Below are 22,236 nucleotides of genomic sequence, written 5' to 3'. Positions count from 1 at the left end.
TCCTCACAGCTAACACAGATATGTTTCAGCTCAAGGGGAAGGGAGACAATTTTCATTCTTTTGGTGAAGGTTGGCATGTAAGTGTGTGCATTTAACACACATTCGTGTATGTATAACACAAATCACATACTGCTTGGTTTATTTTCACCATCTAATCTAGATATTGTTCAGATGACAAACAAATAAAAATACCACAAAATTAGAAGTTTTCTTTCTGCATTGCTTGATTTGATTACATAGCATTTTGAGAGGTATTGACCTATTGTATAAATATTATACTTGTGATATTTATACATTACTCCAAAACTGTATGCAACATTAAAAAAAGAAGCAAACTAGAAAGGATATTGGGAATTGGGGTAAACCCCCTTACTGAAATGCACAAGAAATAAGTTCATAATTATACTCCTCCTCCCAAATCCTTAGGTAGGCCTCAAACAGCATATGCAAGACGGCTTATGGTGCTTATTAAAAATAAACATGAAAAAATAAACTGTCATGAAAAATGAATAAATAGTGGGCAAAGGTCATTAGAGAAAACAAATGAAAAATATATCACTCATATTATATAAATATTAGTTCAAACATTCAAAATCAGTTGTTGATTTTACGATAAATAACTTATTGTTTCTTTTTTGAATGGATACTTTGGTGCCTAAGAAGACTCCCTTTCTCAATGAAACACTTCCCACATGTAGAACATGAAAATGGTTTCACACCTATATGAATTCTCAAGTGTCTAATAAAGCTAGATTTGTCGGTAAAACATTTCCCACATTCAGAACATGAAAATGGCTTCTCTCCAGTGTGAATCCTCTGGTGAGTAACAAGATAAGTGCTATTTGTAAAACATTTCCCACATATTGAACAGGAGAATGGCTTCTCTCCCGTATGAGACCTTTGATGTGCAACAAGGCTTGCACTATTAGTAAAACTTCTCTCACACAACGAGCATGCAAAAGGTTTCTCTCCAGTGTGAATTCTTACATGTGCTGCAAGATGTGAATTCCAAGTAAAAGATTTTCCACATTCAGGACATGAGAACGGTTTCTCTCCTGTGTGATTCCTTTGATGTGTAGCAAGCTGTGACTTATATGAAAATTCTTTCCCGCATAACGAGCAAGCTAGCTTCTTTCTATTGTGAACTGCCTTTTTAATACGATCCAAGTTACATGTCTGGCACTCCGAGTTGTTATAGAGCTTTTCGGTGCTGTGTGTTGATTCAGGAGAGATAAAATCTGATTTCTTTTTGAAATTTGCTCCACATTTTGAACATTTTTCTATGGACACATTAGGAGTTTCCTGTGTGGATTTGAAATTTTTATTGGATTGTGTAAGTGTAAATAATGAAGGTACGAGAATGTCAGAATCAGTGGAATTTCCTTCTTCGCACGATACCGATTCTTCCTTAATATGAACAAATGTATTATCTGCTTGTGTAAGATTCATGGATGTGTCCGAGTTTATGAGCTTGCCTTTTTCAGTTGAGGATTCCTCTTTAACACAAACAGATACATATTTTTGCTGTTCTGCAGGTGTAGAAAGGCCGTGGTCTGTAATATTGTCTTCATCACATGAACTGGATTCCTCCTTAATAATAATTGCAATATAATCATCTTCTGCATTTTCTGCAGATAAGTAACTTGGACTTCCTTCAACTTCATCATGCAAGGAAGATTCTTTTCCCAAATTACGCTCAGACCTACGTTTTCTGTTTCGCTTATTTGATATCTTGTCTTTGGCTCCATTCTTTATTTTTTTCCCACATTCTTTGCTTGCACAATCTATTTAAAAGAGAGTAACATTTTCAGTTATGGAAAACATTGCATTCACGTCAATAGTATTAGTTCATATTATCTAAAAGTGTGTAGCAATAATCCAGTATCAGTATATCAGATAGAAAAAAAATGACACAATCCCAAATGACACTGAAACAAATAACCTCTCCCCCCATGCATATTATCCCCACACAGAAATACATTTCTATTTTCAATAAAATATATACTACCATGCCACTTTATTTTGACAGGGACCCAAATCATGTGTATACTTTTAGCTGCCACCCATTCTTCAATTTTAAAATTAGCCCAGTGACTCATTCTACAACAGCTTTGTCATATAGAACTCAACTAATTCTGCAAAAACGTAGCCTCAAAAATAATACTCGAATTAGAGATGTCCCTATTGCATTATCAAGACAGTTTATTCTGGAAAGTTGCCTTGGGTCTAATCAATCTATTTCTGTCCCTAACCTTATACTTGGACTATGTGTTTGCAGTTCTGCCCAATTACACTGCTTTGTGTAATGAGATGTAGGTGTTCACATACAGAATTGTCAGCATCACCTTGTGGTCAGTTCAGCAAAATTGTAAAAGGAGCAGAGACTCTTACTGCTCTCTGATCCTCCGCCAATAAATGAAGTGCAAAGTTGCTCAAAAATGATTATAGCCAATGTGGAATGATAACTTTGACATTATAAAGACCCAGAGGACCATGGGGACCCAGGAGATCCAGGTGTGAAAACAAACAGAAGCTGTTTGAGTCCTTACCAGGGGATGGTGTCAGTGGACTCTTGGCACCATTACTACTACAGAAACTGCTGTAGTTATGGTGTTTTGAGTAACCCTTTAATTACCAAACTAAATTTGTTTTTTTCCCATTGATAAAATTCCTTACTAATGAAAGATTTATCAGAGTGGGAATATCTGCTTTACACATGACGAGTAATTAGAAACTTCACTTGCCTAGTGAGCTGAGAGGCTGAAGATTTTCCATTGTTATTTCTTCAGAATGATCTCTGTAATCTTCTAAATGTTGCTCCTCCTCCATGGAGAAAAAGAAAACAACATTGTGAAACAGGGTCTGGAACCATTCTCTTCCAATTTGTTTTATCATACAAAGCAATCATTGACCGAGGGAAAACTGCATAGCCTCCGTAGACTTACAAAACAGGGGTCTCAATCACAAACAACTGTATGGTTTCATTTGATAATGGTTTCTGAACTTTGCTTGGCGTTGCATGTTTGCTTGCTTTCTACATGATTACAATCCAAAAATGCCTTCATCTGGTTTCTGACAATAATACCAGTGAATAATCATTATGAACTTTAAATCCGATAAATACATTTATTTCTAAGGTTTGACGTTTTCCATTTCTATTTGAGACTTAAGGCCCCTCCAAATGTGTCCTCAAAAAAACAAACAACCCCCCCCCCAAACCCAAGTAATTTACATTTAATCCAGTGTTGAGTTTGTTGTCTTTTCACTTCAGCTCCACTCCACCCCCCTCCACCGAGATCAACACAATCATCATAGAGAAGCATAGGGAGCATGCACAGCAATCACCAAGATCTGCTCAAAGAAAACCAATACAATCAACACTTCTATACAAGAAGCTCTTACTTCTGTTTCTGTCTGGTTGACAACTAGGAGGTGTTACCAAAGGGACTTACAAAAGTGCTGGTTTCTTTTGAAATTGGCACTTTGAAAAATAAAACAACAAATACATAAAACAAGGGGAAAATGCATTTGTAACCTAAATTACTTAGCAAGCTGAAGAGGTTTAGGGGTTTGTAGTGTTCCTTTTACTTTTGTCATAAATCACAAGATCTTGAGATCAATATGCAGAGATTGCAGGGTTAAAGAACCACTATAGTGCCAGGAAAACATACTCGTTTTCCTGGCACTATAGGGTCTCTAGGTCCCCCCCACCCTCAGGGTCCCCCTTCCGCCAGGCTCTAGGGCGTGGAAGGGGTTAATCCCTTACCTTTTTCCCCCTGCCGGGCTCCCTCGGCATGGGGAACTCTCCTCCTCTTTTTCGCCGTCATCGGCTGGATGCGCATGCGTGACAAGAGCTGCACACGCATTCAGCCAGTCCATAGGAAAGCATTGTCAATGCTTTTCTATGGACGCTGGCGTCTTCTCACTGTGAAAATCACAGTGAGTAGAGCGGAATCGCCTCTAGCGGCTGTCAATGAGACAGCTACTAGAGGCTGGATTAACCCATAGGTAAACATAGCAGTTTCTCTGAAACTGCTATGTTTACAGCAAAAAGGGTTAAACCTAGATGGACCTGGCACCCAGACCACTTCATTAAGCTGAAGTGGTCTGGGTGCCTATAGTGGTCCTTTAACACAACATGATAACTTTCATACTGTGATGTAATTGCAAAGTTATCAGTGGCTAATCCTATAACCTTGTATTACGTGCATAGTGGGCACTATAATCCCCCAATAATACTATGCTATTTTTGATATATGTAGTGTTTGTTTTCACTTTCTAGTTATTCGTTGATTTGCTGAGAACTGTTGTCAGCTGTCATATCGAATCGTATTGGCTGTTTAGCTGGATAAGGGAATTAGGTTGTAATAAATCGTATTCTTTAAGCGCGACTGCTTAACTTAAGGTATAAAGTGTTTGAAAACAATGAAAAAGTGTGTCAACACTGTTAAAAGCTCATAAGCAGCTGACAATAAATATGAAATGATAGATTATGATTGAGGCATACAGTAATAAAAAATAAATAAATGGTAGAATAAGTGGAGTAATAGATAAAACCAGCATGTCACCACATACATCACTTTGAGATGGCCACCTCATTCAAAATCTTTAGTTGACTCACTTTACAGGCTGAAAAATAAAATCAGGTAAATATGATTTTTTTTTTTTTTATAGTTACCTGCTGCTTTTTTGCTTATGCATTCTACACCAACTCAAGGGGACCCTATCCCTATGAATGCTGGAAAGGATTTACACGTGCAGTTGGAAGATACCTTAAAGGACCACTATAATGCCAGGAAAACACACTCTTTTTTTCCTGGCACTATAGGGTCTCTAGGTACCCCCCCAACCTCAGGGCCCCCTTCCCGCCGGGTGGAAGGGGTTAAATCTTACCTGTTTTCCCCCGCCGGGCTCCCTCGGCGCAGGGAACTCTCCTCCTCCTTTTCGCCGTCATCGGCTGAATGCGCATGCACGGCAAGAGCAGTGCGCGCATTCAGCCTGTCCATAGGAAAGCATTCTCAATGCTTTCCTATGGACGCTGGCGTCTTCTCACTGTGAAAAATCACAGTGAGAAGCGCGGAAGTGCCTCTAGCGGCTGTCAACGAGACAGCCACTAGAGGCTGGATTAACCCTAAAGTAAACATAGCAGTTTCTCTGAAACTGCTATGTTTACAGCAGAAAAGGTTAATCCTAGATGGACCTGGCACCCAGACCACTTCATTGAGCTGAAGTGGTGTGGGTGCCTATAGTGGTCCTTTAACCTTATTATGAGAGGAAAGAGCGTATGATCAGTGTGATTTATGCAGAGCAGGCTCCAGTATCTGGTTTCTCTCTCCTGGTGATGCCCTATATCTATCATTAGTGGACTGGTCTGATATTGAGACGGATGGGTAAGTGGGAGGGTCAGCTGAAGAAACTTCACTAGCTGTGAGGCGTGCCCAGTAATACAAGCTGACCAAGTTTATGAATGTTTATTACATACGTTTCAACGGTTTTCTTGCTTTGTATATTTGTTTAGAAGTGTTTCCTTGCTAATTTTTTTTTTAAATTCTTTATTTTTGTAGTGCTTTGCAAAGTACACAAATGAACATAGACATTGCAAGGTATCAAGAGAAAATATCAACCATTAAACAGCATCACATGTCTGAATCTCTGCACTCTTTTTTATATAGTTATAATATCTAGATGTATATTCATGCTTGTAGGATATAGAGTAGGGTGAACAGTGGTGATTTGCTGCATAGAGTTCAATCATGCTGAGAGAGATTAATGAAACATGCTTACACATTGCTTTTAAACTATTAAGATTAATGGACCTCTGTGGGTGTTACGTGAGTGGGTTTTCTCGCTTGTACTAGGGGATCAGGCAAGAGTGGTATTTAGAGCTGGTCTAAGCTGCAGCCCAGTGGATATGGTGGTAAGCCTGATAGCTTATGTATGTGGGGGTTAGGGAGGGAGGGAGATAGCATGGATATAGTCACCAGGTGGCCGGGCAGCGTTCAGTAAGGAGCATGGTGCTGGCCGCCTGCCTGCTGTGTAGTCACCCCTTTCCTTTGGGTGGGAACCGAGTCTGCGGCATTGGGGGTTCCCGTTGGTAGTCGGTCCGCCGGGAGATGTCTGGTTTCGCCCTCCAGCTCCGGGCCGGTAGCACGGCCGGCATCCTGTGTCCACTGATTCGGGTACCTCTAGGGTCCGGATCCTTCCCCATCGGGACAGGTCTGGAGGCCTTGGTGTTGCGTCGCCTTCGGCGGGCCGGTCTCCGCCTGTGTGGCTGATGCACTGGGGTTGTTCCCTCAATGGCCGTCGGCCCAGATGGGCTATCATCTCGTTTTGTAGGCTGCTTTACTAAGGCTTTGCCCGAGGGTGTCCCAGTCCCCCTTCGGTCGGCGTTGTCGAGTTGGCCCCCCATTCTCCTGCTCTCCCGTTCCTGCTGCTGCTCTGCCACTTGCCGGGCCATAATTCGTGCCCAGAAGGCTGTGAACAGGTCGTTCAGGCGGCTGGTAAGTAAGTCGCTTGTGCTGGGGCTGCATTCCGCTGGCCTTTCTCCTCCACCCGGCTGCACGTCCGCCATTTTTGTGTGGCTGGGTGCTTCCAGGCATGGTGCATGGTTGGGTCTGGTTTCTGCGTGTGAGGTCCACAGAGGTACGTTGTTCGAGGCTATTTGGACCGGGATAACCCCCACCGGTCCTAAGGGGGGGGGGTGGCAGCCTTGCGTTGCGGGTGCTGCGTGTGTGTGCGGGCCGGGAGAGCGGCCGTCTCTCCTCTGCCCTGCTTGGTGTAGGCCCCAGGCCTCAGGTCGGTCATTCCGGCAGGTATTCCAGGCTTGTGGGGTATCCCCCAGGTCGTCAGCTTCTGCATAGCAATTTGTGATAGATTAGGGTTCAGGATGGCACAGATTGCCCCTGATTTCAGCCGATATTCAGGCCCAGGCGCCCATATCATGTGCGACTGTACAGCTTCCCAGTCAGGCCACGCCCCTTCCTTGCTAATTTAAAAAAATAATAATTGTCAAGTAATGTATGTCCCTTTAATATGCAAACAAAATATATTTTTTTTCTCAAACGCTGTATAAAATTACCTCTTAAGGGTAGTGAAAGGACAGGAAAAAGATACTGTTTGAGCATCTTGTGGAAAACCACAGGCTCCCACACAAACAGCGCCTGAACCTTTCTGATATGTTCTGCTGATGTTATAGTGTCCGGTACAACAGTCTGGAATGACATAAGTATCTAAATGGATGCTGGTACAAGAACACATTTTAATCCCCAGCTGGTAAAGGTTTATAAGTCAAGGTATCAATGTTAAAGGCAGGCTTAATACATGAATAAATGCAATGTCTTTAAGCAGGAATGCACTTAGATATTGCATTTGTACATATCACATTGCATATGGCTTCACTCGTAATTTCAAAGCAATCTGTCAATTTTTTTTTTTTAATGTTCAAAGTTTAAGCAGACAGATGGTTGAAGGAACACTATAGTCACCTAAATTACTTTAGCTAAATAAAGCAGTTTTAGTGTATAGATCATTCCCCTGCAATTTCACTGCTCAATTACTGTCATTTAGGAGTTAAATCATTTTGTTTCTGTTTATGCAGCCCTAGCCACACCTCCCCCGGCTATTACTGACAGAGCCTGCATGAAAAAAAATACTGGTTTCACTTTCAAACAGATGTAATTTACCTTAAATAATTGAATCTCAATCTCTAAATTGAACTTTAATCACATACAGGAGGCTCTTGCAGGGTCTAGCAAGCTAATAACATAGCAGGGGATAAGAAAATCTTAATTAAACAGAACTTGCAATAAAGACAGCCTAAATAGCCCTCTCTTTACAGGGAGTGTTTATGGAAGGCTGTGCAAGTTGATGTAGAATTATTAAAAATCTTTATTGCACTTGTATTGAATTATTGTACTAACTCCATTTTAATCTCATACCGTGACAAATCCTCCATTTTGTCCTCCTAACCTGACTTCTTCATTCCTCCATTTTGTCCTCCTAACCTGACTTCTTCATTCCTCCATTTTGTCCTCATAACCTAACTTCTTCATTTTAAAACTACATTACATGACAGAATTTCCCAGCACATCTAACAATGGACAAAGACTGATGGACAAAGATTTTCTATTAAGACATGACTAACTCAGGAACTGCTGACTTTCCCCTAACTCGCAACATAGTATAATTTGAAGGCCATGAGAACACAGTAGTAATGAAATGTTCTATTCATAAGAGACCTTGCACCTGGCCACGAGATCTGAGATCACTGACCGTGTAAAATGACGCTCCAAACCCCCTTGTCCCCACCCGTGTCCAAAATAATACCACCTCTTGGTGGGTGGGCACGGGACTAACCACTTAGTTTTTGAGCCAATTAATTATACTGATAGGTGGACACTAATTCAGACACTTAACAATTAACCCAATTAATGATGTTTATTCACTAATATATTGATAATCAATGATGACGTAAAATGTCTCTTAAAAGGGCCTGCGCGCCCGCTTTGCTTCACTTGCCAATAAATTTTCTCGAAGTTATTTTAACCTGAACTCCGTGTGTCAGACTTAATTACTTCAGCGTATATACGCAATTCAATTTTCTTAATTTGGACAGGAACAGATAGACATTTAAACATTTTGGTTTACTGCAAAAAGTACCATAACAAACTTGGCGCCCAACGTGGGGCACCGGGCTATGTCTGGCCGGTGAGCCGTCCTAAGGAAGACACTGTTGGACGGAGGAATCCAGGGGGAAGGAAAGGAGACTGATCACCTCCAGGTACACGGTAGAGACTTCTGCAGAGCCACCGGTATGTTCCGGCCCCTTTGATTGACCCGTCCACGTGTCTGTGACTGCTTCCCGGGAGGACATCAAAGACAGGTAAAATCTTGCCCGGTGTCTCGTTACTCACTTGTTTACCTGCATTTAGTCTATCTGTTGCCTGGGTGTGTTTGAACTGTTTGCCTGTTTCCCCTTTTTGAGATAAAGGGGGGTGAGCCTGCGGGGGTCTTGCCTGGGGTTCTCTGTTTCGCCTGTTTTCCCCTTTTTGAGATAAAGGGGGTTGAGCCTGCGGGGGTCTTGCCTGGGGTTCTCTGTTTTGCCTGTTTTCCCCTTTTTGGGATAAAGGGGGGTGAGCATGCGGGGGTCTTGCCTGGGGTTCTCTGTTTTGACTGTTTGCTTGCCTACCCCTTTTGGGTTAAAGGGGGGTGGACCCGGGGGATTTGCCTGGAGTCCTGTTTGCCTGTTTTACTCCTTTTAGGGGCCACGGGTCTGTGGCTGTAAGGAAAAAGGGGGGTTGACCTGTGGAGATTTTCCTGGGGGTCTTCTTTGCCTGTTTACCTCTTTTAGGAGCCTCGTGGCTGTGGCTGTAAGGAAAAAGGGGAGTGTTGGAACTGTGGATTTTGTGTAGACTCATAATTTCCTGTGATCCTTCTTGTGTCACTTTGACAGCCTAGCTAGCTTCATTGTGCACGTAACTCTGCTTGCAGAGAGGTGGTAACCCACAGCTTCGAGCGCTGAGGCTGGTGGAATTCCAATTTTTTTTATTTGTGGCGGGGGGATTCAGGCAGGCATTGCTTGTCTCCCGCACCACGTGGTAGTGAGACCTATAAGTGGGTTTATAGGGGCACTACGGGATTGAGGGAGGTGACTTTGGAGTAAGCACACGAGTAAAGGAAAGGTTTACTGTTGATTTTATTTGAACTGTGATGCATGCACTGTATTTCAATTGTACTGTTGTCTTGTTTGTGTAATTAGGAGTTATTTAAACTCCTGTGTCTGTCTCTAAGGATTTTTCCTTGCCTTTTCCCTTTCCTATACTTCCTATATTATTATTCTATCCACTCCTATTTCTCTTGATAGAGAAGTGATTGGTCACACACTTCTCACCTCGCTCCAATCCGTGTCTACCACCTCGGGTAGGCGGATTCAGTGACTAGTCTACGTTTTCCTTGAGTGGACCCACCCTTTTCCTTGAGTGGCAGTCGACACCCTTTTCCTTGAGTGGCAGTCGAGCATTGTAGACGCTCTTGTTCCTTTTTCCTATTCTATCCCTATATCTAGGACGCTGGTATAGGGGGGAGGGGCAATATGGGACAGGAATTGGGCAAGCCCGGTAGGGGCTGGCTCGCATGTGATTTAGTTGAAGACAGAGAGGGAGAGGAAATGGTTAAAGGTGTTGAAAGAATTGCTAAAGTGTGTAAAATTGCTGTGCCTTCATGTGGTAGATTACAACCAGAAAGCTGGCGTAGATTACTGACAGAGAAGAAAGGCAAGCTTACAGATAACGATTTATTAAAGACTGCTGAAGCATGGTACAGAGTAGCGAAGGCTATTCAGCAAGAAGGTTGGGTTGAGGAAGAAATAAATCACAAAGGTGTGAAATTGTTTGTGTATCATAATAATTGTGTTGCTGGGGCATTCCCTCAGCCAGCGCCCCAAAATAGCGCCCAGGGGATGTCTATCCCCAAGGTTCAGTCAGCTATAGGTGATAGCCAGCTGACTATGTTCCCCACTCCCAATCCTCCCGATGCCCATCCCATCACCTCCCCTGTCTGCCCGGTCCTGAATTCTGACGGATCTTTCTTTTCTCCTTTCCCACCTCTAACACTCCCATCATCCTCATCCATCCCTGCACTACCTTCTGCACCTAATCCTAACATTTCATCTGCCATTTCTTCTCTACACTCCCTCTCCGTTAACAACTCTACCCTCCCTTCTGCATCCGCCCAACTAACTACCTCCTCCTCCTCTGCTCCGGCTCCTCCTTCTACACCCACCCCTACCAATCCTTCTTCGTCCTCTCCCGTGCCCGCTTCCGCCCCGGTCCAATATCCCACCTCCTTCCCAAATCCCCACCCAACTCTCCTGCCCTCCCCAGCCTGGCCATACCCCTTCCCGTATCCCATGGCCCTGCCCTATCCAAACTATCCATACCCCCTTCCCCAAGCCACTCCCCAGGTTCCGGTCATGCCCAGTACGGCACAGTCTGCCCCGGATGTGCCCACATCCAACATGGCCGCCGCTTCTTCCCTTAACCCCAACGCAGCTTCCTTTCACGCCCCCAATATGGCGGCCCCCAGTCATTCAGCCCTGATGCCGGTACTTCCCGGTGACTACTTATCCCACGACTACGACCCACAAGCCACCCCTGCATCTGGAACTCCCTCCCATCCCCCGGTTCTGACACCTCAAGCGGGCCCCTCACGTAGAAGGGCCCAGATCGTAGAAATAGAGGAGGAAGAGGATGACAGGGTATCCCAGGATTCATTGGAGGCTGTGGGAGCCTCAGCTCATCGTTCTATCGATGATCCCTTTGGGCACAAGGGTCGGGGAGAACGGGCCCCTCCCAAATATGTTGCCTTTAACCCCACTCAAGCTAGTGCTTTAATGAAATCACTCCCTGACCCAGAAAAGCAACCTATGCCTTTTTACCGAGGGATAGTTCAAATTCAAAAGACTTATTCCGCCGCATGGCGTGATTTACTGAGTATTTGTGCTATTAAAGCGGGGGATGCATATTGGCCCAGCATGGCCCGTCACCTCAGTACAGATCTGCTCTCCAGTGATGTTGATTACCCCTCCGGAGTAACTTTCTGCAACCAATTAAGAGAATGGGCTAAGGACAAACTTGCAGATCAGGCTGCTGGCCTTACTGATGTTATACAAGATAAAGGAGAATCAGTGGAAAGGTTTCATGCAAGACTGTATCAAATGTTTACAGATTTGGGGTTTGATCTTACTGACAAGATTCATTCACAAATGTTGTCCGGTGCATTTGTCCAAGGTGTTAAAGATTCCATACGCAAGGGAATCATTGCTGCACGCCCAGAATATAAGGTTGTTCCTCTGGATACTTTACTTTTAGTTGCTAGAGGTCTGGAATCTGCCCAGACCCCAAGAAGACCCACCTCAGCCCCTCTCATGGTGTCCCGCTCCACCCCTATCCCAAAAGGCACCAAACTTGAGGATGGACATTGCTTTAATTGTGGAGCCAAGGGACACTTTAGAAGTGACTGCCCAAAGCCTAAAAGAGAGCCAAGAGAGCCCAGAAAGCCGTCCAAGCCTGCCCCGGCTCCCAAAGCCACTAAACAGGTTCCAATAGTTGAGGAACCAGATGATTAGGAAATTGGCAAGCCTGTGTCATTAACCCCTGTCATGGCAGTCTCTACAGGGGATAAGGGGGGGCCACTTGCTACAGTGACTTTACCCATTGAGGGCCAACCAACCACATTTCTTGTTGACACAGGTGCAGCCCGTAGTGTTCTGCGAGAACAAGGCCTGCCAGACCCATCTTTTCTGTCCAATATTGATGTGTTGGAGTGGATGGCCAGCCAAGACACAGCCCTTTAACAACTCCACTACGAGTTGGCTCTAGCTTGCTTGCTCGTTTTGTGGTTTCCTCCACTTGCCCAATTAACCTATTAGGCGCTGATGTCCTCTCACGCCTGCAGGCATCTATTACCTTCACTCCAGATGGACAAGTAGAAATGTCTACACCTCTATCTGATTCAGATACCTCAGCCTTATGCTCCATACCTCTGATGCTGCAGTTAGCAGAACCCCATGGGCAAGCAGCAGAACAGAGGTCCAATTTCCCAGAAATATTAATGACCCAGGTGCCTGCTCACTTATGGTCCTCAGGCCCAGAGGACATAGGTCACCTAAATGTCCCACCTGTGGTGGTAAGGCTTATTCCAGGAGCTAAATTACCAAGAAAACCACAATATCCGTTAAAACCAGCTCAGGCTGAAGCCATTTCAATCCACATCAAGGCACTCTTGGAGAAGGGTGCTTTAGTGAAATGTAAATCAGAGTGTAACACTCCATTATTTCCTGTAAAGAAGAAAACTCCAAAAGGTGAGCCAGAGAAGTACAGGATGGTCCAGGATCTCCGTGCAGTCAATGAAGCAACTGTCCTGGATACCCCTCTTGTACCAAACCCTCATACTCTGCTCTCTGGAGTCCCACCATCTGCAAAGTATTTCACAGTCATTGATCTGGCTAATGCTTTTTTCAGTGTTCCACTGGACACATCCTGTCAATACCTGTTTGCTTTCACCCATGAAATGCAACAGTATACCTGGACTGTCATGCCCCAAGGGGCCCAAAATTCTCCAAGCCAATTTGCAAAAGCCATGTGTACCATCCTTGACCCATGGCAAGCTGAACACCCAGAAGTTGTTTTACTCCAGTATGTGGATGATTTACTGCTCTGTGGAGATGATATTCCCACTACTGAAAAGTGTTCACTTAGTCTCCTTTGCTATTTGGCAGAACAAGGATGCAAAGCTTCACTCCTCAAGCTGCAGTTCTGTCAACCTTCAGTAATTTTCCTTGGTCATTGCCTATCTCAAGGTACCAGACATCTCACTCGGGACCGGGTGAGAGCAGTACTGGATATTCCACCTCCAAGGACTGCAAAATCTCTTCATGCCTTCTTAGGCCTCATCTCCTATTGCAGAGCATGGATTCCAGAAGCCTCTCTGCTTATGCAACCCCTCTATGATGCACTCAAGTCAGATCCATTTGGCCTGACCAATGAAGCTCTGGACAATTTCCGCACCCTAAAACGTGCTATTGCATCTGCTCCTGCATTGGGCCTACCAGACTATTCCAAACCTTTCAAATTATTTGTCTCTGAAAGACAAGGCCATGCTACGGGAGTCCTTACCCAAACTAATGACTTAAGAGGCCGCCAGAGGCCTATTGGATATTTCTCATGCCAACTGGACATTGTGGCCAGAGGGACTCCTTCCTGCCTTAGGGCTGTTTTTGCTGCAAGAGAACTCATTGAAAGAACCTCTGACCTGGTCCTTGGCCACTCTCTGGTTGTTTTGGCCCCCCATGACATCTCTGCCATTATCAACCAAGTCCAGCTCAAGCACGTGTCTCCCGCCAGACACCTACGCCTGCAATGTCATCTTCTCCTGCCTGACAACATTTCCATACAAAGATGTCAAGTTCTTAATCCATCCACTCTTCTTCCACTCCCTGAGGGGGGTATCTACTATGGGTTTATCATGGATGAAACCTACATCTACCTTCTCTGTGGGTGCATCAAGAGAATGCATCCAAACCTAACATTTCATGAAGAAGATACACCTTTGTGTGAAGGCCCGGAGTACGCCTTCTGTACCACGTGGTACAAACCAAATATTACTCCTGAACCTTGCTATGAAGATGAGCTATACCCCTGGACAAAGGTGGAGCTCACCGCTCAAGATTTCTATTGTGACTCTGAAGGCAATAGCATGGTTCTGATCCAACTACCTCAAGAACTTAACTACCTCTACCGCCATTGGGATACTGCTATCCCACATATTGCTGTTACCAAATTGAAGACAAGGTCATGGAATGATCTTGGGCCCATGGCAAAGTTATGGGCCACCATGGATGAATCACAGCTACAGGAAAATGGTATTGTCAAATACCCAACAACTGATCTTCTTGAAGCATGGCCACGCCATTTCCTGGAAGAAGAATTTCAAGATCTGGTCATAGTGAATGATTATGATCCAGAAACACCCCATGACTGTTTTGAACAAATGAAGATGGAGACAGTGCACTTACCAACTGTGCATGAGAATCCATTGCCAGATCCAGATTTTACCCTGTTTGTGGACGGATCAAGGTATGCTGATGAAGAAGGAAGATACCATACAGGATATGCCGTAACCACAACAGATGAAGTTATCAAATCATCACCTTTGCCACCAGCAATGTCTGCGCAAGAAGCTGAATTACAAGCCCTAACTTCAGCATGCAAAATTGCCGAAGGAAAACGTGCCAACATCTATACAGATTCAAGATATGCTCTGGGTGTGGCACATGACTTCGGCCTCATCTGGAAGACAAGAGGATTTCTTACCACTGCCGGTACACCAGTCAAACACAGCTTTGCAATCAAGGATCTAATGGATGCCCTCCTACTCCCCGAAGAGGTGGCCGTTCTGAAAGTGAAGGCACATGGGAAGTTGGATACAGATGAAGCAAAGGGCAACCATTTGGCTGATCAGGCTGCTAAGCAAGCAGCCAGAGATTTGCAGGAAGTGGATGAAGAAGTGTCCGGACAAGAAGAAGAAGTTCCTATTTTTGCTCTGCAAACTCTTCCTACTGATTTAAGAATTCTGCGAGAACAGCAAGCTGCAATTACCCCTGAAGAAATCCAGAAATGGAAGAAGAAAGGAGCTGTCCTAAAGGATGGGGTATACTACAACAACTTCAAATTTTGCCTTCCAAAGAATTTATATCCAGCAGTTGTCCAATGGGCACATGGACCTGCACATTTGTCAAAAGACTTAATGGCCGCCCTCATACAGAAGTATTATGAAGCACCTGGAATCACAACATTGATCAACAGCTTCTGTAGGGCCTGTGTCATTTGTGCCAAATGCAATCCAAGAAAACCCATCAAGGTGCCTCCAAAACACCTGGCGAAACCCATGTACCCATTCCAGAGAATTCAAATTGACCATATACAAATGCCCAAGAGTGGGCCTCATGAATATGCACTAGTAATAGTGGATATGTTTTCAGGCTGGCCAGAAGCCTACCCCGTGGCCAATATCACTGCAAAAACAACAGCAAAACGTCTACTTACAGACATTGTATGTAGATTTGGACTTCCAGAAGTCATTGAAAGTGATCAGGGCCCAGCTTTTACAGCAACAGTGACTAAAGAAATTTGGACTGCTCTGGGGGTGACCCTAGCCTTTCACACCCCTTACCACCCGCAAAGTAGTGGTAAAGTAGAGCGCATGAACGGCACTCTAAAAGCCAGAATGTTAAAAATGTCACAAGAAACAAAGATGCCCTGGCCAGAAAGCCTGTCAATAGCTTTATTCAGTGTTAGGCACACACCTAGAGGGAAACACTCATTATCCCCATATGAGATTCTATTTGGAACAGCACCCAGACTAGGTTGTTATTATCCGCAACAGTTACAGCTCCAATCAGATGTTTTAGTAGACTATGTAACTGAACTTGCAAGTGCCTTAAACAAAATACATGCCCAAGTTTTCTCTTCAATTCCAGATCCCGATTTGGATACAGGTACCCACAGCCTGCTTCCCGGAGATTGGGTTCTGGTCAAGAAATTTGTGCGGAAAAATACCCTGGAACCAAGATTTGACGGTCCATTCCAAGTTCTCCTGATCACCGCAACCTCCGTCAAAGTGGCCGGCAGGCCAAATTGGATCCACGCTTCCCATTGCAAGAAGTCTCCTGCCCCAGAGGAAGCAGATACCGCACAAGCATGTACCTCTGGTACATAATCTCCTTAATTAGTTCAATTAAGGCCCAGCAGGTAGCCATTACTAAGGATATTAGTGGGTACACCTTTTGGTATAATTCATCATGTACCCATGTGGCTACCTATACCTTTGATTATTGTGATATTGTAGAATGCCCGTTCCCTACATCACAAATTCAGAACATCTATAGAGATATTCCCCATTCAAAAGACCCATATGTTTGTGTAGTGGACAAACAATGGGGGCACAATTGTGACCATTGGGGGGCGGCGGGATGGAATGCCGGGCCTGCCTGGGGTTACAAGCCAAAAAGTGCCTTATCTAAAGTAGATGATCAGGGTAGATCCCTTCTCCAGAGAATGACTTTGAGAAAGCCTGGGGGAGGTACACCAATGAAATTAATTCTTAATATTGAGCATCCAAGTCCAACAGATGTAGACCAATATGTGATGGGAATGTATTGGAAAAAGGGTTCCTATAAAAAGTTAGGGCATTTCTACCTTAAAGATATGTGCAACTCTTCTGAGTGGCAAGGGGCTACCCATATGGTCCCCAATCCATTAAAACCACACATCCAGACTTTTCAAGATATGATGGCCATTGCTAACCCCACCTTTGAAGATACCATGGCCGCAGAAACAGGTTTTAATGATGTAAATCTATGGTTAGAATGGATGAAATATAATGCTAATAAGCATAATAAGACTGCATGTTATGTGTGTGGCGGTGCCCGGCCTCACCTGGGCACTGTGCCTTTAATCCTGCCAGTAGATATAGAAGCATGTGTTTTGAGCCTTTTTGCCTATCACTATGATTTTAACAGGTCCATATGTAAAGCATGGACAAAGGAGTATCCTCTCCTAACCCAGGATGTCAAACCCCCAGATGGTATTACAGTATATAAAGGTAATTACACTTGTTATGCTAATTATGATGGAATTGGCAGATTCTTAGGTAACTTCTCCAAGGGGTATTGTGCTACCTACAGAAATGTCTCCATGAACTTGTTGCAGTTTCACACTAGGTCATTGGGGGATATTTACTGGTTGTGTGGGGATTTACAGTTAAGATCCAGGATGGACAAGGAGTGGTGGGGGGAGTGTACTTTGGCTAAAGCCATTATGCCCATACACATCATCTCTGACACACACCTCATTACTCATGAGTCCAGACACACTAAGGTTAAGCGCGAAGCCCCAGTGAAGGGAAGTTTTGACCCTCATGTTTATATTGATGCCATTGGGGTGCCTAGGGGGGTGCCCAATGAATTTAAATCAAGAGATGAAGTTGCTGCAGGATTTGAATCACTTTTTGCCATAGTTACCACAAACAAGAATTTAAATTGGATAAATTACATTTATTATAATCAACAGCGTTTTGTTAATTATACCAGAGATGCCCTCCAGGGATTGGCCGAACAGTTGCAGGCCACATCCCAAATGGCCTTCCAGAATAGAATGGCCTTAGATATGATCTTAGCCGAAAAAGGAGGGGTATGTAAAATTTTGCCCGACACCATGACATGTTGTACCTACATCCCAGAAAACACAGGCCCTAATGGTAAAGTTACATTAGCCATAGAAAAATTAAATGACCTTTCTGAAGAGTTAAAAAGGAATTCTGGGATAAAAGATCCCTGGGAAAGATGGTTTGGTTGGATGACAGGATGGCAAAAAGCTTTAATGCATATTGGTATGGCAATACTAATTTTTCTTTTTATCTTTGCTCTTCTCTTTTGTTGTGTCCTCCCTTGTCTGAGAAAATCCCTCATGAAGACTGTTGATCAAGCGGCACCCACTTTCACACATCTCGAAGTTGATGACCAAGATTTCCAAGATCTCAACTCACCCTGTTTACCGCTGCAAACTATCCCTTTTGTTGATAAAGTGCGAGAATTCTAGGAAGGGACCAGCTTAGGGACAGCATCTGTCAGTGAATGGTAAAGTCCCCGTGTGGAGAAGTGGTGGGCAAGCCATCATGGGCCACCCATGGGAGTGAAGTGTTCGAGAGCCATGCTGACGATGAGTTAGCCTATTAGGGTCAGCTCTAGGGACAGACTTGCACTTTGCATTAACACCTAGCTAGCGGCCACGGGGTTTCTGTGCCTTTGGGTTAACACGTCTTCTGGTACTAACAAATAAAGTTTTATCTCTTAGAATCTAACATTTCATAGGGGGGACTGATGTAGAATTATTAAAAATCTTTATTGCACTTGTATTGAATTATTGTACTAACTCCATTTTAATCTCATACCGTGACAAATCCTCCATTTTGTCCTCCTAACCTGACTTCTTCATTCCTCCATTTTGTCCTCATAACCTAACTTCTTCATTTTAAAACTACATTACATGACAGAATTTCCCAGCACATCTAACAATGGACAAAGACTGTATTTTCTATTAAGACATGACTAACTCAGGAACTGCTGACTTTCCCCTAACTCGCAACATAGTATAATTTGAAGGCCATGAGAACACAGTAGTAATGAAATGTTCTATTCATAAGAGACCTTGCACCTGGCCACGAGATCTGAGATCACTGACCGTGTAAAATGACGCTCCAAACCCCCTTGTCCCCACCCGTGTCCAAAATAATACCACCTCTTGGTGGGTGGGCACGGGACTAACCACTTAGTTTTTGAGCCAATTAATTATACTGATAGGTGGACACTAATTCAGACACTTAACAATTAACCCAATTAATGATGTTTATTCACTAATATATTGATAATCAATGATGACGTAAAATGTCTCTTAAAAGGGCCTGCGCGCCCGCTTTGCTTCACTTGCCAATAAATTTTCTCGAAGTTATTTTAACCTGAACTCCGTGTGTCAGACTTAATTACTTCAGCGTATATACGCAATTCAATTTTCTTAATTTGGACAGGAACAGATAGACATTTAAACATTTTGGTTTACTGCAAAAAGTACCATAACAAAGTCACATGCAGGGAGGTGTGACTAGGGTTCATAAACAAAGGGATTTAACTCCTAAATGGCAGAGGATTGAGCAGTGAGGCTGCAGGGGCATGTTCTATACACCAAAACTGCTTCATTAAGCTAAAGTTGTTCAGGTGACTATAGTGTCCCTTTGATTTTCCTAAACTTTACTTAAATTTGGTATTAACTTAGAAGTGGCCTTTTCCAGGGATGAAGCTGAATATGTTACACAGAGACATGCGTCCATCAAGTTCAGCATTTCAAACATCTGTTTTTGCTATTGATCCAAAAGAAGGCAAAAAACCCAGTTTAGGAAAACATTTCTTCTTGACCCCAGAATAGCAATTTAGATCTCTCATTGGATCAAGGAAATTTTACCCCACACATTAAAAATTATATCCTTGAATGTTATGTTTTTGCAAGTATTCATGTATTTTGTTGTGATAAAACTACCTGAGGCGGAGAATTCCACATCCTTATTGTTCTTACTGTAAAAAAAACAAAAAACCCTTTCCTTTGCCTTAAACTAAATCTCTTATTTTTTCAGTCTAAATGTGTGAACTTGTGTCCTATGTATAGTCCTGTTTATGAATAGATTTCCAGACAATAGTTTGTATTGGCCCTGAATCGATTTTTCATATCTTCTAGAGGCACTGTTGTTCTAAACTAAAGATATTTAAATTTGTTAACCTTTCTTCATAACTAAAATGTTTCATTCTTTTTATTAATTTTGTAGCCTGCATCTGCAATTTTTCTAGTACCATAAAATCCTTCTTTAGAAGAGGTGCCCAAAATCTCAAAAAAGTGTGGTCTTAGCAGTGATTTATAAAGAGAAAAAAATGATATTTTCATCCCATGAATTATTGCCCTTTTTATACATGACAATTGCCTATTGTTGCCTATAAAAATTCCCAAATCATTCTAGTGTTATCCCTAATCTACTACCATTTAGGGTGTAATTTGCCTTGGCATTCTTTATGCCGAAGTGCATAACTTTACATTTCTCTACATGTATGTCCTTACCCTGAGTTCTGAAGTCAACTCGTCCAAGTTGGTGATATGTATGGTAGCTTGGTGAAAAAAAAAATATTTGCATATAGGACAGAATCCAATACCTTTGTAAGTACACTATGTTTGGCATGGTCAGATAAGTTATTATAAGCACTTGTTATTATTAAAACAATTACATTAACTTATTTTTTTTTTCTACATGTACATGTTGACTGAAGTCCATTAGATCTATCACATTACGTCTGTCTGATTAACATTTGATTGATGCTTTTGCTCAGTGTTAAGCCCTTGTGATATTTATGTCTTGATTATTGCAGGCCTACTATGTTCCAATCTGAGCTATGGCATAACAGTCTTAGGAAAAATAAATCTGACTGTGATGAATTCTGAAGACACTAATATGATCTCAATTCCATTAATTAGGCCATATCATGTGTCTGCTTAATAAATTTTACTTGAAATGTATATAGGCTGCTTGACATGACTTGGCTGAGATGATTAATGCAACCATATCCTGAGGATTCTTACTCCTTGTACAACTTTGACGATTGAGGGTTACAAACTAAATGAATCATCACATTATTGTGCCAAAGAAGGCTTGGACAATGTCACAGGGCTCATCAATCTGCTAGAAATGCCAAAACGTTAATGGCGAATCCAGATTCTACTAGCGACCATTGGCTTTGGAAAGACCTTCTAGCCAGGTGCATCATAGGAAATGGTCATCTGTTTCAAGAGGGGCCAGAAGAAAGACTATAGTGATCTAGCCATCAATGCAAAGACCAATATATGCTAGCAGGGAGGGCCACAAGCTTTTCCCATAAACTTAAAATAAATCAACAATCGGGGCTCATATGACCTGGATAGGAACGTGCATGTGGCTGCAGCACGACGCTCCTTACCTGTGTGTGTCACAAGCACACTAACAAGTTGAAATTGACATAGCAATGTATAGAGTAGGAACGCGAGAGGAACGTCTGGACGCGCATTTTGGCGGCAAAGTCAGCAATTTTAAGGATGTCTATTACTTTCTTTTAACCAGGGCCATCGAAGGGACGTGGTATCCCGAGCGCGCAGCCCAGGAACCTATCACGTTCTAGGATCTTACCTATCACGTTCATCTGAATCCAGGATTTTAGCTGTCTCATTCAAGTAGAACCCAGTTACTTGCAACCTTATATTGGATCTCACACTCATCTCCAAATTTGTATATACCCTGGAGTTAAAGAGGCTGTAAAACATGGGTGAGATCGAATCTATATTCCTGTCAGGATAATGTTATATATACATCCGGACTGTTTCACACTTTAAAAAAATTAATGTTTTTTACTTTTTATTATAGTTTTCCTTTTTATTTTTGTGCACATAGCTCTGTACGTATGTATATATTTTTTTCTATATTAGGAGAATTATTTGTTTTTTACCATTATTTGCTACATGAATTTTTCTACCTCATTGTACAGTCCAACCAGTGAAAGATATGCTACATCAAGTATGATTATGGTTGCAATCAATTTTCCAATTGAAAGTTTTTCTGATGAAATGAACTATGCACAAGGCAAATATTCAGGGACGTATTAGGGGTGAGGCAAACATGGCATTTGCCTTGGGCGGCATTTTCCAGGGGGCGGCAAAAAAATCCGCCCCCAAATGCCAAGGGCAAATGTCTTGTTAGCCTGGCAGCTAACTAACAATCCGGATGGGCTCATGGGCAGGCTGGCTGCTCGGCGGGCGGCGCTGGTGAGGGAGCACTTTCCCATGAGCTGTCTTCTCAGCTCCCTCGCGCGCGCAGAGTGATGCTGGGAGCCGGAATATGACCCAGCATCACTCTGCTGGCGCTAGCTGAGCAAACAGCTCAGAGGAAAGTGATCCCTCGCCAGCGCCGCCAGCGCCACCAGCCCATTAGCCCGCCCAGCAGCCAGCCCAGCAGTCACTGGACCCCCTGCTAGTGACTGTATGTGTCTGTTAGCTAGTGTATGCGTGTCTGTCAGTGAATGTGTGTGCATTTAAAAGGCGGGGCAGGGGGGAAGGG

The 22,236-nt window shown here is 43.2% G+C and overlaps 1 protein-coding gene across 2 annotated transcripts in view; it reads right to left on the bottom strand.

The window, feature by feature from the left end:
- Window positions 1–291: 291 nt before the first annotated feature.
- Window positions 292–22,236, bottom strand: part of LOC134610298 (zinc finger protein OZF-like) — a 35,651-nt gene continuing 13,706 nt past the window's right edge. For both annotated transcript variants that reach the window (XM_063453243.1, XM_063453244.1), the window contains 2 exons: window positions 2,745–2,823; window positions 292–1,784 (listed from right to left, as the gene is read on the bottom strand). In XM_063453243.1, the coding sequence (XP_063309313.1) occupies window positions 622–1,784; window positions 2,745–2,823 (1,242 nt within the window). In that variant the 3' untranslated portion in view covers window positions 292–621. The remainder of the gene's footprint in view (window positions 1,785–2,744; window positions 2,824–22,236) is intronic.

The sequence above is a fragment of the Pelobates fuscus genome, chromosome 5 (assembly GCF_036172605.1).
Source record: "Pelobates fuscus isolate aPelFus1 chromosome 5, aPelFus1.pri, whole genome shotgun sequence".
Lineage (NCBI taxonomy): Eukaryota > Metazoa > Chordata > Amphibia > Anura > Pelobatidae > Pelobates > Pelobates fuscus.
This window is presented reverse-complemented; position numbering and strand designations above follow the sequence as displayed.